Consider the following 17,303-nt stretch of genomic DNA (forward strand, 5'->3'; position numbering starts at 1 on the left):
GTCTGCAGAAAATGAAAGAGAGAGGGGTGGGATTAATGTGTAATTAAAGGGAATTTGGAAGGCTGAGATGTTGCGGAATGTTAGATCAGTAGCTGGAACAGCATGTGGTGTTCTTTAGGCAGGCTTCATTGAATCCATACAAAAAAAGAAAGAAGGGCTGCTTGCCTGTCTGCTCATTTATCAAACAGCTAGGCTGAACTTTCACAGCTCCACAAAAGTGTTTTACTGTTTGCTGAAGTTTTGCTCCAGAAATTAAAGCTGAACAACCTAGCGACTCTGAGTCTATGCTGCATTTTTGACATCGGCCACGTTGTGCAAAGCTCTTGGAAACCAACACAGTTCAATTTTTACATGATACAGAGGGAACATGATTGTACTTTTCTAAAAAAAAAAAAAAAAAGAAAAAAAGAAAAAAAAGAAAAGAAAATATTACTGATGAAATGGACAAATATGTGACATTGTAATGTCTTTATTTATATAGCACCTTTTGATCCAAATACTTGTTCCAGAGCTTTCAGTCATCAATCAGGATTAAATATTTATCACGGTGGCAAAATGGCTAATGGAGAAAAAAATCTATATTATTTAATCAATTTTAATTGACATTTTGTTCTAGTTGAGCAGTTATATATACATATATATCTATCTTGTATGCCTGTTTACCTTTAATACTAGTCCATGTTCCCCCTCAAAGAGGAAATATTTAGCAATTTATACAATAAAAAAAATTAAAATAGACTATAATTTAAAAAGGAAGAAATTCTTTTTGCAAGTGAATCCTCAAGACTTACTGCAGTCCTTCTTGCATGACTGTTCTGCTAGAAGAATTTTCCTCCTACTGCAGACCACACTGAGAATCAGGTTCAATTCTGTGAGGTGCTGAACACCACCTTCACAGAGCTTTCTCATCAGGACTAACCTGGTTGACAGAGGCTCTGATTACTGAGGGCACAATCTACATTCATTCATCCATTTCCTTAAATGCATCTGGCACTAAAGTTTTGTTTTACAGTGGCAACATTCTTTTAATCTCTGCTAACAGACTAGAGTCCAGATTCTTGATGATACCCTGCTGTTTCTGAAATGCACTTGTTTTCCATAGAGGACAAATCGATCATGTGCTATCTTTACAAATGCAACAGTGAATCTTCCCTGGTAGAAGGGGTGCCTCTGTCAAATACCAAAATCTTTTCAGGGAATCATCTTTTAGAAAAAGGAGTGTTTAATGGCAGGATCATGAAGGTCTTTAAAGAACTGTGGCCTCCAAGACTCTCAAAAGGAGAATTTCCTCTATTTGCAGCAAAACTGAGTTTGTTCATTCTGCAAACAGACATAAATAAGTAGTAGGGCAATGCTAAGTACAAGCCTCCTTAGTTTAGAGGGAGACCTGATCTTAGATTTTTAAGGAAATGTATTCTACTCCAGTAACTTCTGAAAGTCTTTATTTAAATTAATGGTATTATACTGAACTTCAAAGTCTCTTTCCCCTCTTTCAAAAATAAAAGAAAAAATCAAAAGTTTTATTTCTGGTTTCTCCTGCCATGTATATTGCTGACTTTACAGTAGGTTTTCTGTCTTAACAGTCTATATTAAATTAAATATTAGTAAATGTGCTTTTCAGTTTTTTCTAATATCAGTTCTATTTATTTGCAGATAATAAGGCAACAGTTTCCACAGCTAACAACAAGACGACTTGGAACCAGAGGCCAATCAAAGTAAGCAGTATATGGTATTGTCATCTTGTACAGGCCGTCATCTGGCTTTGGCTTTACTGAATAGAATGGTATAAAATCAGGGAATAATTTGTCCAGTTGGGGACTTAAAACCCAACTTTGATGGAGGTTCCATTGTAGTCTTTATATTGTCCTAGTGATTCAGCAATGATCCTGCAAAGGTAGTCTAACAGATGCCTTTTACTGATTTCATCAGCAATATTTTCCATATTGCTCCTATAATGTTTTTCATCTTGACTCACTTTACACAACTTAAAGGACATTCACACCCAGGAGTAGTGAGCTACTGTTGGAGGCTGGAGAATGACAGCTGGTTAACATCATGTTTCAGTTTAGAGGACGAGTGGCAGAATGCTATCTGAAATTTAGGTAGGAACATACATTGGTCTAAACTGGAATTGTCCACAAACCTGGAATTAACCACCATTTTTCCTGTGTAATGAAATCAAACATATCTTTAAGTGATCAAGGAATTAGTTTATTGCCTTACCCAAAAGGGTGCTTCCTGAAAACAGTTCATCTTAATTTTAGAATAAGAAATTGATTCAGAAAGAAAAATGCACTTCCTGGGACATTTGACTTTTTCCAGTTGTTGACAAGATGTGGTTCTACCAATTTATAGAGAGGATGCAGTGATGTTTTTATCCTTTTTTCTGCTTGTGGACTGCATGAAATTTTTCAAGTGGAGCTTTGGCTCTTTTTATGGCAAATGTAATCCCCCTAAGAAAAATAATATCTGCTTTTCTTTATTAGCTTTCAGAGAATCCTACAGGGTAGTCTAAGGGTAGTCTCTGTAGATCACAAGCAGAAAACTATGGAGGGGAAAACAAAAACCTGGGACAGTGTGTTTGCAAAATTTTGCTGGTAAAGCTTATCTTTCAAAACAAAGCCTGGAAACACAATATTGCTAGATGCTGAGAAACAAATATGCTGAGACTTGAGCTTATATACTAAAGCTAGAATGACCCACTCCTTAAAGGAAAAAAGAAAATAAGATGCTAAAAGAAATGCCATTAAAATTAACTTTGCTGTGCTTTTCTAACTGGTGGTCCATGCCATGTAGTGTCTCTTCGATGGGACCAAATGTTCTTTCCCCCATCTTGAGATTTTCCTAATCTTTATAACATAGTTTTCTTTTTCTAGAGCACCTGTATTTAAACAGCTAATAGAATATTTGAAATCTCTTCCCAAACACAAATTCAGACCTACCATAACATCACTCATAAAAAAACTGCCAGGAATCTCTCAGGTGCAAATTCTGGGCTAGTTCAACAGCATATTAGGAAAGCATGACAGGTCTGGACTCGGAGAATCAGGATTTAGCACTGAATAGAAGTCCTGTGGAAGTTCATAAAGATGGAGTGAAAGTGTGCACAGGTTGCTTTATTGAAGCATTCATATGACAGTACCTGCTGTCAGCCATAAAATCACTGACATGGCTATAACTTTGTTATTTATCTTCCTGTTTAATGAATGAGTACTGCTCTGTTTCCAAACTGGGCTCCTCCTGCAGCTCCAGGAGTCTCAGAGGGCTCTTGATCTGCCGATTGAAGGTACCTTGCATCTCCAAAAGCTATGGCTCTTTACTCTCAATGAGGCTAAAAATCAATGAGACTTAATATTTCTTGCATATTTTCCCTCAACCTGGATGCCTGTCAGAGGGGTTTTCAGGTCACATACTCCTCTCATGCCACCTTTGCAATGGTTCTGCCCTCTATCTAGCAAATAAGAAGGGGTTTCTGTAAAGCATGCTGCCTGTGCTCTGCAAATTCCTTTTCCCATGAGAGTCCCTGGTCACTCCTGTGAAAGAGATCATAATCACTCAGTATGAATGAAATTGAGTTCTTCTGCTCTAAAAGACAATGCCTACATCTTTGTCAGTGGTTAACACCCCAAAGATTATAGCATACGGAGGAGTCATTCTCATTTGATCCAATGAAGAAGAGAGTTATAAACACACACTACATGTACACTGTACTTCATTGCAATAAATACATTCCTTGCTAGACCCAGCATAGCTGTAATTGAACACTATTTTTGTTTTCAGAAACATCTGACTGCATTCCAACAAAGTGTTACATAAAGAAATTACTTTAGGCATTAACACTTCAGGCCCTTTATTGCCAACTGTGGTAACCAATTGCTGCCAGTATGATTTTCATTCCACTTCCCTACTACTTCCAAAGGAAACTTGGCCATAGAAGTGGTTAAGATTATCTGACTTCACACTATTCTGCCTTCAAACTTTTTATAGCACGGCTGCCTTGTAACATTACAAAGATCAGAGCTACAATGCTGCTATGCTCTTGGTCATTGGTTGTGAGGCTTCTTTTTTTGCAGCTGTGTTTATTGCTGTAAGCATGCAGCTGTTCTCTATTGCACTGAGCTTAAAACCAGTTCCACCACAGGTAAGCCATGACAAGGCAGCTAACCTAAAAGCTGATTTCTTTCTGTACTTTAGTTTGAAACTTCAATTATGCACACAGGAGGTTAGTTAAACTGATGGAAACTACATGGTGTGAAGGGAAGTTTTCTTCTTTGTTTAAAGGAGTGCTGCAGACACCAGATCCATGGAGAAAAGGATGCTAATATTTACCACAAAAATGATTGTGTTGTCTGTACGTTATTCTTCTACAGATCAAATTTTCAGGCCCTGTTTATTGAATTAAGCTGGGGTTTTTTTCTGATAGAAATACAGAAAATTGCTTGGAGAAGAATCTTTGTAAGCTGCACCAGTGAATTTTTGCCATTTGGGATGGTAAAATTACTGAAGGAAGAAGTGATCTGGAAAAATTTTGGAGTTAATTTGGCTGTTGCTGTCTACATGATTTTGAAGCTACCTGGAAAACTCTTTTATGTAGTTTACTGCCAAGTGCTATACCAGAAATTAAATAATGCACAGTGAAATTCTACATTTTCCAGGCTTTCATTCATTATTTTCTTGAACTGATTTAAGAGGAAACTTGACATGAGACTGATTGCTGTTTAAATTATACAAACCTCTCAGTCTTGAACTTTTGCAGTTCTGCTTGCTTGCTGTAGCCTTTTCCCTTTCCTCCCCACCTTCCCTCAGCAATTTGTGGTGCTAGCTTCTTGTAGCATTTCCTTTAGGTTTCTCCTACCCCTGAATACTGCCCAGGACGTGCGTGGGCCTTATGGCTTCTAGGTGCAGTGCAGGCATGACAGCTGCTAGAGACCAACTGTGGACTCGAGCTGCAAGCTGGAGTTGTTACCATTCAAGTAAAAAAGCTAAACTTCTACAGCTGGTGTTATAACCCCAGTGTCAGCACAAACTTCCCCTTAGCCACCTTTAACAGGTTAGGACCAATCTGGAGCCTGGTTTCTAGCGTGGAATACACATTTTGGCCTAAGCCCTGATGGGCAGGTTTGGAGTCAATAGCGTGGCTTTCTAAAGTATTGAAACTAGGAGATCCCATTCGTACCATGTCATCTTAATGTTTTAATAAATCTCACTTGGGTTATTCAATATTGAGTTCATGATAGCTTTTATTTTTAATGGACAATATGGAACATCCTTCGTGGGCATGGAAAGGGAGCCATGTACTAGATCTCTGCCACAACTCCCCAGGCCTCCTCTCAGTCTGTCTGTGCTGGTAGAAAAGATTAGGGCTTCCAGCTCTTTGCCACCACTTTCTGCTGGAGATTATGACACACGCTGATCTGTGGGTGAATGACTGTGAGAGAAAAAAGTCACCTGAGTTAAACTGCCATCAATTAGATGCTACTCTTTCACTAATTTATTTGAAGACGTTTGTAAAACCACCTGATTTTGCCTAAAGCAAACTCAGGTCCATTCAAGTGAACAGATCTGCTGGCAGCACTCTGAAATTGGTAACTGTCTAGGGAATACAGCAAACACCCGAAGATGGTATCTTCTCCTGCCACCATAGTGGGATCCAGAAGACAGTGTCTCATCACGGTCTAATAGGCTTTTGATAGGCTGTAAGGAGAGAACTGGAAGATCATTTAAAAATCCCTCTAGGAAAGTAAGGTGAATCAAAACTATATGAGCAATACAATCTTGAGGTGCCTTTTGTAATCATTAAAAATTTAGCTGATGGGTTGGTGGTGCCTACAGCTGAGACACTGGAATAAAATTTAGCAAGTTATAAAAGGACTAAGATTACCTTTGCTGCTTTGGTGCAAGAATTAGACTGGATAATCAGTGCTTCCATTAACAAGTATAATAAAGCTATGTTGTAGTGCAAACTTGTGCCATAAGGCCACCAATGCATTTTTATAGCACAGCCACACTGGGTAATTCCCACTGTGGTCTGCACGGACAGAGTTACACTGTTGTGTAGCATCCCTCACTGATCTAAACCCAGTGCTGATGCTAAGTTATGAAGCAAATAATTTTGAACTGTACATTTTCTATCGTTCATTGCTTTCCAACACACGCCTTTTTCTACCCTCTCTTTTCATTGAAGTGTTTTCGATTTTTGAAAAATTTCTGATCAACTCATTTGCAATAAAGACTTGTGCTTTCCAGGGATCAAACCAGCCCTCAACAGTCTGAGAATCACTGTAACAACAGAAGGGACAATCCAGAGGGTCTGTACCTCTGCTTATTGCTAAACTAAGGGAGCAGCTGCACAGCAGAGCTTTGCCAACAAGTAGCTTTAAGATGCTTTTTTTTTTTTTTGGTATAACAAGAAAAAAAATAGAAGTCCATTATTTCCCTGCCCTGCAACAGTCAACTTTATTAACTCTGAAGAGAGCTACTTTTCCCAGAAGGAATGAAAATTGGAAGCCCAATATATTCCTGCAATGTTCTGCTCCTGAATCAATGCTTGTTAATAATATACAACTGTTGCACAGTATGTTGTACTGTAGAAGTTGTTAGCATTATCAGTTTCTCTTACCCCCACATTTTTTTTTTTTAAATTTTCAAACAATATGTTTTATCAAATATACATCTCTATGTATCAGGTACCATTATTATGGAATTGCAGTGAAAGAAAACTCCCAGTATTATGATGTGATGTATTCTAAAAAAGGAGCAGCCTGGGTGAACGAAACAGGAAAAAAAGAAGTAACCAAACAGACAGTGGCGTATTCACCACGATCCAAACTGGGAACGTTACTGCCAGAGTTTCCAAATGTCAAAGATCTAAATCTGCCAGCCAGTCTGCCAGAGGAGAAGGTAACACTTTGGAAATCTTTTCTTGGCTTGTCTTGCTTTTTTTTCCCCTGCTCTGGAAGAAAGCTTTATCTAAAATATGAAGACTTTAAATTAGAGTAAGTTTAATAATGCTTTGACTTTATTTATGGGGGACTTAATTACTTCATATAATAGGAAGAAATATTTTCCCTTAAAAGAGGCAGCTGACACTATCAGCTGTACAATATTTCTAAAGCCTGTGCACACTTTTTTAAAAAGTTACATTACATACAGCAGATGAGTTTGAGAGTAACTGTTTTCAAATATGTTATATCTCTTTAATCTGCGAACATACTTGATGGCAAACTGAAAAACAGTTCTGATGCTTTCTTGAGCAGAGAGAGACTTGGTGCATTTCTTATTTTTCTAGACTGGAAATTAAAAGAATCGTATCTGCACATATGACAGAAGTGCTCTGGCTGCTCTTGGCTGAGCTTGATAGTTTTCTGATGCTATTCACATGTGTAGTATCAATGTAAAGTGGGCAAAAGAATAGGGTTTTATAGTTCTTTATGTCCTAATTAGGGCCACATTCTCGTCTTTGATCTCACTGAGGCTTTTTGCTCTTACATTTGAAGAATCCCCATTGACATAGAAAAATACAGGAATTCAAAGGGAGAATTTACTTTTAAGAAGAAAACTCATCTTAAAGCTAATCTAACCAACTAGACTAACCGATTTCATTATTTTTGCAATTGTGCATAGGTAAGATAAGAAAAAACTTACTTTTTGTGCTCTATATTCTGATAGTTTTAAAAGATGATTTCTTAAAGTAGAATAATCTTTTGTGTGTCTCTCTCTCATTCTTTTTCAGGTTTCTACCTTTATTATGATGTATAGAACTCACTGTCAGAGGATACTAGACACTGTAATAAGAGCAAACTTTGATGAGGTATGGTTAGAAACTACAATTGTAGTTTAATGATACATATGATATTAATGGATCTGAGAGCTTATTTTGAATGTGATATTACAAACTTACGGTTTTGCAGTGGCTGATCCTTTTTATGAGTAATGAATAATAGTAATGATGTATATAGTAATGAATAATAAAAATAATAAATAAGAGTAATGAATATATACCTGTATATATAATATATGACAATAGTGTTAAATCTCACTTGTAACACTGTATGAATAGAGGAATGAAAGCAATGGGAATATTTTAATTCTGCCATTCTCCAGCAAGATTAAGGTAGCAATAGAGCCTTACGATAAGTTGGTCAATCCAGTTCTTACAACTCAAGAACTGTGTCCACAACCATCTTCTTCTAAACTTCGAGATGGGACTGAGCTCTGTTTGAAGGAGTTCCTTTGAGTGCTCAGCACAAACACAGGGCAGGTGCCACAGCCAAAATGGTGGGCTCTGCTGGTCTAGTAACAATGACACGAGGCAGTGGGGGGCCTACAGCCTCCCAGATATCCCAGAAAGCTGTAGCTGAAGTCTCCAGTTGCTCAGTTTTACTGCAGTGCCGCTGGGAACACATACACTGCTCAGTGGTTGATGCGATCCACTAGAGGTGGATGAGGTTTGTACCTGCTGCATATCTATCTGACTGAATCTGAAGGTTTTATGGCAGTGCATGCAGACAGCTCTATAATTAGAGCTGAAAAATTAAATGTTACTGAAATGTAAACAGTTTTATATTACATGTGAAGAAGGCCTCTCGTCCAGGAAAGCAAATCTATCTATAGAGATGCTGAGGGCAGGATTCAAATATGACATCCAGGTCCTAGAAAAAAATCAAAGGAAACTGGTATTTTGACTTTCCCTTCTGAACAATGGCAAGAAATTCCCTGCTTCCTTTCACTGTTTGATTTTCACACTCTTCTGCTTTAAAGCTGAGACTCTTTTAAGTCATTGTACTCAGACTAGATGTTTCCACGTGAGAGAAATATGTGACACATATTCAGGAAGTTTTGCTGCATAAATCTCAGAATACCTCCTTAAGAACAGGATGTTATGTTTTGTTAGGGGATCTGTTTGTCAGAATCAATGGCAGATAAGAGGCTGAGCAGCAACAATATATAAATGACAAATATTATTTACTGCAGCTGGCGTGGTTACTTGTTTCAGTAACAATTGTGTGCAAAAGTTTATCAATTATGAATGCTGGTGCATTCTGACCCCTGTAGAACTGATCATATCATTCACTGAGTAACACCTTTACTTCCTAAATGAAATTTTTCACAGGTATATTTTACTGTGTCTGCAGTCTCCTCCCCATTTTTTTTTTTTTTGTCTTTCTCCATTCTTTCTCCTCTTTCCTTCATAGTGGAGGAAAGAATAAATATAAAAGTGTAGTGTTTCTTTCCAAAATGAAGACAGAAAATGGTATATTGACCCCTGTAAGCCATGTGCTGTCCTCCTCTCCCTCCCTACACCAAGTCCTAGATTGCATTCCTTTGTATACAGGGACAGAGAGCAAAGAGAGAGAAAAAGGCTTGACATGTGGAAGCCAAAGAGTTACACTCACCAGCTACTGATGGAATATAAAAATATGGTGGTTTCCATGGGTCCTCTACTGTAATAACACAAAGACACCCTGTCACCAACTCAGAGTGTCTCCTTGCCCTTTGGTTGATTATCCCATTTTGTGCTGCGTTACAGTATAAGCCTGTCTAGTTAAGGAATATGCCTTTCCTGTGTTTTACACCATTGATCCAGCTTTGGGTCTGAAACAAATGCTATGTAAGCAGGATATCTAAAGAAAATGGTGTTGGTAGCCTTTGATTATTATTAATTTAAACAACCCTGCTTCTTCTTGTGATTTCAGGTTCAAAGTTTTCTTCTGCACTTTTGGCAAGGGATGCCTCCTCATATGCTGCCCGTATTGGGTTCTTCAACTGTAGTGAATATAGTGGGAGTTTGTGATTCAATTCTATACAAAGCAATTTCTGGAGTTTTGATGCCAACGGTACTACAAGCATTACCTGACAGGTCAGTACAGCTAGCAGCACTGACCACTTTGAGCTCAGCTGTCTTTGTTACATGTCTTTTCTTCAAGAATGACACCTGTTCTCAGAAAGCTGCTTGCTGCTACCCCATTTCCTGAGTTTAAATCACAGTGTCAACTCCAAGGAGTTGAAAAGCTGACATGTTCATGAAGAAATATTCAGATTTTAACAAGACTTGTGTTGTGAAAAACTTGTTATTTTTTGTGTGATAAAGAATATGACCTTCTTCTTGGTTTATTGACATCAGTCTGATAGTCATTTCCCAGCTTTCAGGGAATGTCAGAAATCTGCAGGCTGCAGAGTGCCACATAGTCTTCTGAAAATTTTGGACACTTTTCTGCTAGTGTGGGATAAAAACATGACAGTATTCTGAATTATAGTGACAAGAGGAGCTGACCTGGCTGGTCTGTTTGTAAATATTCACATGCCTATTCAGGCACAGAAACCTAAGCATTTGCCTCTGTATACACTCTTGGAACCCAATTGTTATTCTCTTTGCCAGGAGTATAAAACATGAAGATCATACTTGTTAAGCCTTGGACAAGCTGGTTTAATTTAAATCCTCAACTATGAAGAACAGATACATGTTTATTTCAGGATCACATTATTAATATTAAGAAGTCTTGTTTATATAGGTAAAGCAGGACAGAGATCAACAGTTCACAGCAAAAAGTGTAATCACTGAGGGCAGTCAGCCTGTTTTCCCCCCTTCATTTTCCTAATATGAATATCAGGAAATGCTTTTTCTAAATATATGTGTACACCTTTAGTATTATTTGACTGATGTGTTCCTGAGGTTGAGTAATTTGTTAAGAATGTTACTCTAGGATTTCTTATTGGTGTGTGTATTTGGCTCACAAGATTTTAGAGCATCTCTCATCATGGCAAATGTTTTCAAGATGATGTTCTGCTCTCCTATACACCCTGCATAACTGCTAAAGTACAGGCAAAGTATTTTTTCCACAAGAAACCTGTTATAAGCATGGACTTTGCTTGATAAGACATATAAGTTTTTACAGGCTTTGCCCCTCACCACCTCTCCCCACCCCCCCAAATCTATTTCATTGGAAGGATTAAACAGAACAGCAGTCCTTTTCTCAAGCTGCTTAGTTCTTTCATAGCAAATAAGGAGAGACTTGAGTGTGAATATAGACTTTTGTAATGCATATAAAGGGCCAGATTGTGGCTATTAAGCCATAGCCTGCACTGGAGGGGGTGAAGAAGGGTCGCATTGCAATGGAAGCTCCTGAAGGAAATCTTGCTGACTCAGCCAGAATCCTCTGAGGGACTTCCTGGGAACAAGTATTGGCTGTCCAGAAAAGCCACTTTTTAGGGGGTGCAGCAGTTGTCATCTATTCCTTGTCCTCTTAAGGTGTCTTAGTGGAGCAGAGCAGCCTATGGTCATGTTTATTTTACCAGCTCTGTTCTCAGTGCAGTGTGTTAGGAGTACAAACAGAAAAAGCTGCCTGTCTGAAAGAGGGGAAGTTCCTTGCATCTTTCCTCTCTCTCTCATTTGTGTATCTTGGGTGTTGCTATAGGCAGCACAGCTCAGTCTGGCAGAACCAACTGTGAGAGTCCCCTGCACAACACCCTGCAACTGCTCCTGAAAACTGTCTTTTAATACTAAGCAGTTCTAAGAAGGGCGGAATGAACTGCCTACCAGGTTTAGCAGGAAATGATGGAGCCGTCAGGAAAGAGTAGTAAGAGAAGAGAAATCTCACTTGTCTGGGAAAGTTCCTGTACTGTGCAGAGTTAAGCAGGCAGGTCCTGCTCCGCCCCTGCTTCCCCCACCTGTGTGGGCTTGGCCTGGAAATTCCTCCCCACCGTCATTACCCACTCACTGGCTCAGCATGCAGCACAGTTGGTTGTTGCTTCACTTGCACATCTCTGTGCACATCTGTATAAATGTGGACACAGCTGAGCTGAAATCCAAAGCCTGATCTATTGCCTTCTTTAAACAGTTTTGATTTTACATTTTTATGTTTGTACAGAGTGGGAATGATTTTATTTCAAGCTAAGAATAGTGTTTGTAAGTATCAAAGCAGTGCAATACAGAGACTTGCATTCTTTGTGAGGTCTTGATTGTGGTGATATGTTTCCCTTTCCTTACAAATGTTTTCAGAAGTTCTTCTTCACACCTACAAACCGTGTTAGCAACTCTGCATAATAGTGAGTTGTAAATAATTGACTCACAATCTTCACATGTTCACAGTTTTTATAATATAAAGCACAGAATAAACTTGTTCAGATGTAGTGATTTCTCTTTTCAGTCTGACACAGGTGATCCGAAAGTTTGCAAAGCAACTGGATGAGTGGCTGAAAGTAGCTCTCCACGATTTACCAGAAAACCTACGAAATATTAAGTTTGAATGTATGTATTGCCCAATCTCTCTCCTGTTAACTTGGGATGTGGATGGTGTTTATTGATTACAAATTAATTGGAAGTGAGATTAGTGTTCTTTTAGGAATTAAAACATGTCAGCATTATAAATATTGAATTCACTTACAATCTCTGCTTATTCATGAGAACCAATTTCATTTAGTGATATGAGGGACTGCTCAAAATGAGAAGAATTGGTTTTCCTTTCTTGTGGATTCTGATAAGAAATTAATTTTGTTGATATTAAGCAAACATTAGGGATGATATTAGGCAAAGGAAATTATTAAACAACCCTTTAGGCTAGCACAATTTGAATACAGCTTGAGGCCCTTACTCAAAAAAGTGCCAGAGTTAAAAATGAAGGAGATCAAATTACCCTGTCACCACAGGAAAGGGCACTAGTCCTTTTCAGATGTGCTTTGTAGATGCCTGCAGTGCACATCACCTATTGATAAAGCCTGCTTTATTTCACGGCTCTCAGTTCTTTGCCTTTCATGAGCACTAAATTCCACACCACAAAGTTAAAGGGGAAAAAAAAAAAACAAAACAAAACTAATTTAGGAGAAGGATTAACTATTTTGATCAGCATGGAAAATTAGATGTATATTTTACTGGGAACAGTCAAGATGTAAGTTGGAACAACTAATTTCAGGGCTTTTTGCACTGTTTACTGATTTATTTTTAAAGTTCCACAGAGTCAGAACTAAGAATATGCTTTTTCACATCTTTGTCAGCTCGAAAATCTCGAGAATCTGCAACAGCAAAATCTTTTCTGACCTTATAGGGAGAGAGAAAGAGATGGACAAATGAACTTTCTCATCATTCTCAAACTGTTCTTTTTAACTGCCTCCATGTACAGTGCAGAGGGAAAACCTACTCTGTGGCCATGTTTAAGGCCTGTTTGGATAGTTCTGTAAGTCTTTGGAGATTTTAGTAAAAGGAAAAACTTGAGTGTATCCTACCTTTTACATGAGCCTTTGTTGCTTCTGCAATTGTTTCCTCCTCGTCAGAATTTGTGATAGTGTACACAGCCAGTGAACGTACCGACAGGAGTAACTGCAAGCCTTGGTCATGTTTGCAGTTCCTGTGCCACAGATTTCAGACAAAAGATGAGCATACAACATTTTAAAGTTTGTTTTCCAGGTATAGGAAATATGTTAATACAAGGCTCATATCACTTGGAAATTGCTATAAGAGCGGAGGACTGTCAAGTACCTCCTGGGCCATCTTGCCCCATAGCATATTAGTACATCATATAATAGCTTTCAGAAACTTTGATCAAATTCGACCTGAAACTATATCAGATTTTTAGGTCCTACTAGTCCAGTCAAAAGACTCCTCCAAAACTCATTTGCATTAAGATTTAGCATCCTTTTCTAATTTCCACAGATAATGTAGCTGTCATTTTATGCCCGTTCTTGCATCAACATTTTTCTTTCTATTAAGTAGTTCTTTCTGGTCTTCAGTTCTTTTGTGTATCAAGAGAAAATTTGCTATGCTGAACAAGCAAAGCTCTTTCATTGTCCTCTACATTTCTCTTGTCATCTCATTATTCACAGCATCTATAAATCATTGCTTGTAATATGCCTCTGTAAAACTGATTGAGCATCCAGATTTTAGGTTTTAGGTCAAGGTTTAAACTAAGTTAAAACTGGGATATTTGAATGAAGTTTGTATAGCCACAATCTTGTATGGGAAACTGGATATATTTTTTTGGTTCTTATTTTAATTACTGTTTTAAGAAGTAATTTTCTTTATTTAGCACAGTATGTAAATATGTATCTCTTCTTTCCTGCAGTGTCCAGAAGATTCTCACAAATACTTCGGCGACAGACATCACTGAATCATCTCTGCCAAGTAAATATATCCGTTACCCAAGTCTTGTGAATCATTTTTTAATGACTTTTCAAATAATTTTATGAATTGGCAGGCTGGACTTTGCTCAAAGTGGAAGAGATCATGTTAGCAGTTTGTCTTGAATATTTATTGTGACCATCTTTTAAAAATCAAAAAGTAATCAGCAAAAAATGCTTTTCTAGACAACTGGCAACCCCTTATCATTAAATTAAGCAGGATACTTTTATGAACCAAAATTATTATTTGATTTGAAGAGATGGTTCATTTCCAGGAAATAAATGAGAGACATTCTATTGATTTCAGAGCAGTTTGTATTAGGTCTATTTCAAAGCAAGAGAAATTTCTATATGCCTGACAATAAATCTCTCGTCTAATTGTCTATTATAAATCAAATGCAAATTAGTAAAAAACAAAAAATGTGAACCACTGGGGTTTTAAATAGAAATACTCTTGCAACCAAGGCAAATGAATATGAACACTACTCTGAAGTGTTTGTTTTTCACCAGTTAAGTTTAGATTGCAACTACCTATCAGAAAGTGATAAGGCCAAATTCTGTGTAGGATAAAAAGGGTGAGAACACATTGAATTCATTGACATTTCACCCATGTATTGGAGCAGACAGTTTGTTTTCCCTATCACACTATAGAAGCTCCACTTTTGGAAGGTGTATGTATCCAGCACCCCAGGTTAACCTTGTAACTGATGAAGTCACAGAAGAAGCTCTGGGGGAAAAAAAACCCACTCCTGCAAGGACTTCTTTGTAGATTGCTTCCTCCATTATTTTAGTGGTGCAGGCAGAGATACCTGTGCTACCTTTCCCCAAATGTAGTGAATCATCACTGAACTTTGGAGGTCCATAGAGATTCAGAGGAAATCAAGATATAGAGACCACAACTTCTGCAACAAACCTGGGATCAAACAGTTTATTTACATGAAGACCTCTTCAAATGCATCGTTTCCTTGGGGAAGCTGATAACCTTAGTGTGGGTTATCATCTCTGCTTAACTTAGAGAGATCTAGTGTGTGTTATATGACCGTAATCTTGTGTCACTTCCTTTACTCTCAGCCCATCCTCCCAAATTTCAGCAGCAGGCCCCTGTCTCAGCCAGCCAAGAAGCAGATCTGATGTGAAGGCAAATGAGGTTTAACCTTTTCATGTGGCTGAGGGAAAGAATGAGAGTCTTCATAGTTTGGGAGAGGGGAGGGTGCAAACCAGAGTGGGGTTTGTTTGGTTTTGGCTTGATTTTTCTTGTTGCTTTTTGGTTTTGAACTGAAGTTGGTCAAGAAAACCAACAGCACTGTTGGAGATTGAGGAATATAGCAACAGCACCACCAGATTAGGGTTGCTTATCAGGGTTTGTGGTGAATACAATCCAGATACTTGCAGTTGATTAAAGTAGTCAAAATGACTTGGGAGTTCTCTGTAGAGTGCCCTGTTATGTCTATAAGACATCAAGCTGGTGGGTGGGGGTCCATGAGGAGAATCAACTTAGAAAGCCTCATGAAGGAAGCGTAAAAGTGGATAAAGCCTATTTTTTAACCTAATAAACCATGAACTAATGAATAGATTGGGTTACAGGCATCAAGAACGGTGATCCACAGCGCAGACATCACATTTCAAATGCTGGAGGACTGGAGGAATGTGGATCTGAATAGCATTACCAAACAAACTCTCTATACTATGGAGGACTCACGGGAGGAACACAGAAAGCTCATCATACAATGTAAGAGCAGAACCCTCAAATAAATCCAAATGAACTTGGTTTCCTGCTGGAAACAAAGCTCAGGGAAAGTAACACTGGTTTTGTACCCATTGGTTTGCTTGGAGGCTTAAGATAATTACAGAGACATTTATCAAAATGTAAGGCAAAGCCCTGTCAGGGTCTTTGAGGCATAGAACTGGGCACTCTTCTATTAAGTTTCTGTCTAGTATCCAGAACAGCCAATGGCACAAAACTTGCACTCAAATTCATGAAGATTTTTTTCCAGGAACTTGAGCAAATTATATCTATGAGTTAACCATTGAATCTGATAAGTCCAATCTCTCTTGCTGTAGAATTGGAAGACAGCTGTCTTTTGAATGGCTTTGATGCTAAAGTGGTTGTGTATTTGAGTCCCTTGTAAACTTTTATTTGTAAAAGGCCACATTTTATACAGTGTTTTCACAAACAAGATCATTTGATGGGGTAAGCTTTCACCCTGAACTTTTATAAGAAGTCCCATATCGAGCAAGCTCATTGGCTAATATAGACTCTGCTTAGTATAGTGAAGGGCATGAACTGAAAAGTGACTTTGGAGATGTTGGCAAATTGGTTTTAGAGTCCAAGATCTTTTGCAAAATAAAATTTAACTTGCATTGTCCAGCAAGTGTGCATGATTGTAAGTTTAGGTGTACCCCTAAGCATGCTGAGTCTGTCCTTCTGAGGCACCAGAAGTGACTGGCTTTGTCTTTAGCATCATTCATAACCTCACTTCCCTGTGAGCCCACCTGTTGTATTGCCATCTCTCTCCTGAGGAGGACCAGTCATCTTTTATCCAGAACCAGCCTTAATGGGGAGCAACCTGGGCAACCACTTTGTGGGCGCCCTGCAGGGGTAGTTTGTTAGTGGGCTAACTCTTTCAGTGAGTGGCTGTGAAGAGAAGGGGTGACACCTTCACACATTCACTGGACCCTACAAGGTTAACTTTGGCACTGGTTCTACCATGTTAACACTAGAAGTCTTCTCCCCAGAACAGGCTTTGTATTCTCTGTTAGCTCTGTTTTCCAGTGAGAGGTGCTTGGTACTCTTTCTCTCCTTCTTAACCCTTGAGTCATTTCCTGACTTGGCCCTGTTCCTTTTTGAGGAGATAGAAATTTGATGTGGCAGCAAGGAAGGTAGCATACAGTGAGACTGGAGTCCAGAAGCTGGGTGCATCTTTCTGTCGTCTGTTATGTTTTCAGTATCTACCCAATATCCTCCAACTGGCCAAAAAAGAGGGTTCCCAAAGTTAGAATCCCTAGTAACAGCAACAGTTTGGGCTCTCATTTGGAAAATCCTTACTGTTTAGGAAAGCTTTTCATATATGTGCTAACTATTTAAAAACAAACTTATGTGTAACAAAATCAAATGGATTTTCCTGAATGCTAATGGCTTTAAACGCGTTTTTCCATATTTTAAGCCTGCATTGTCTAATAAGCAATTACTTAGA

General features: G+C 38.4%; 1 protein-coding gene across 1 annotated transcript in view; it reads left to right on the top strand.

Annotated features, from left to right (window-relative positions):
* The window catches only part of RFX4 (regulatory factor X4), a 101,197-nt gene that overhangs the window by 44,413 nt on the left and 39,481 nt on the right, over positions 1–17,303 (top strand). The window contains exons 4-10 of the mRNA XM_080393392.1: positions 1,654–1,715; positions 6,687–6,900; positions 7,733–7,810; positions 9,696–9,859; positions 12,147–12,247; positions 14,055–14,113; positions 15,694–15,838. Of these exons, the coding sequence (XP_080249518.1) occupies positions 1,654–1,715; positions 6,687–6,900; positions 7,733–7,810; positions 9,696–9,859; positions 12,147–12,247; positions 14,055–14,113; positions 15,694–15,838 (823 nt within the window). The remainder of the gene's footprint in view (positions 1–1,653; positions 1,716–6,686; positions 6,901–7,732; positions 7,811–9,695; positions 9,860–12,146; positions 12,248–14,054; positions 14,114–15,693; positions 15,839–17,303) is intronic.

This window comes from Falco punctatus, assembly GCF_963210335.1.
Source record: "Falco punctatus genome assembly, chromosome: 6".
NCBI lineage: Eukaryota > Metazoa > Chordata > Aves > Falconiformes > Falconidae > Falco > Falco punctatus.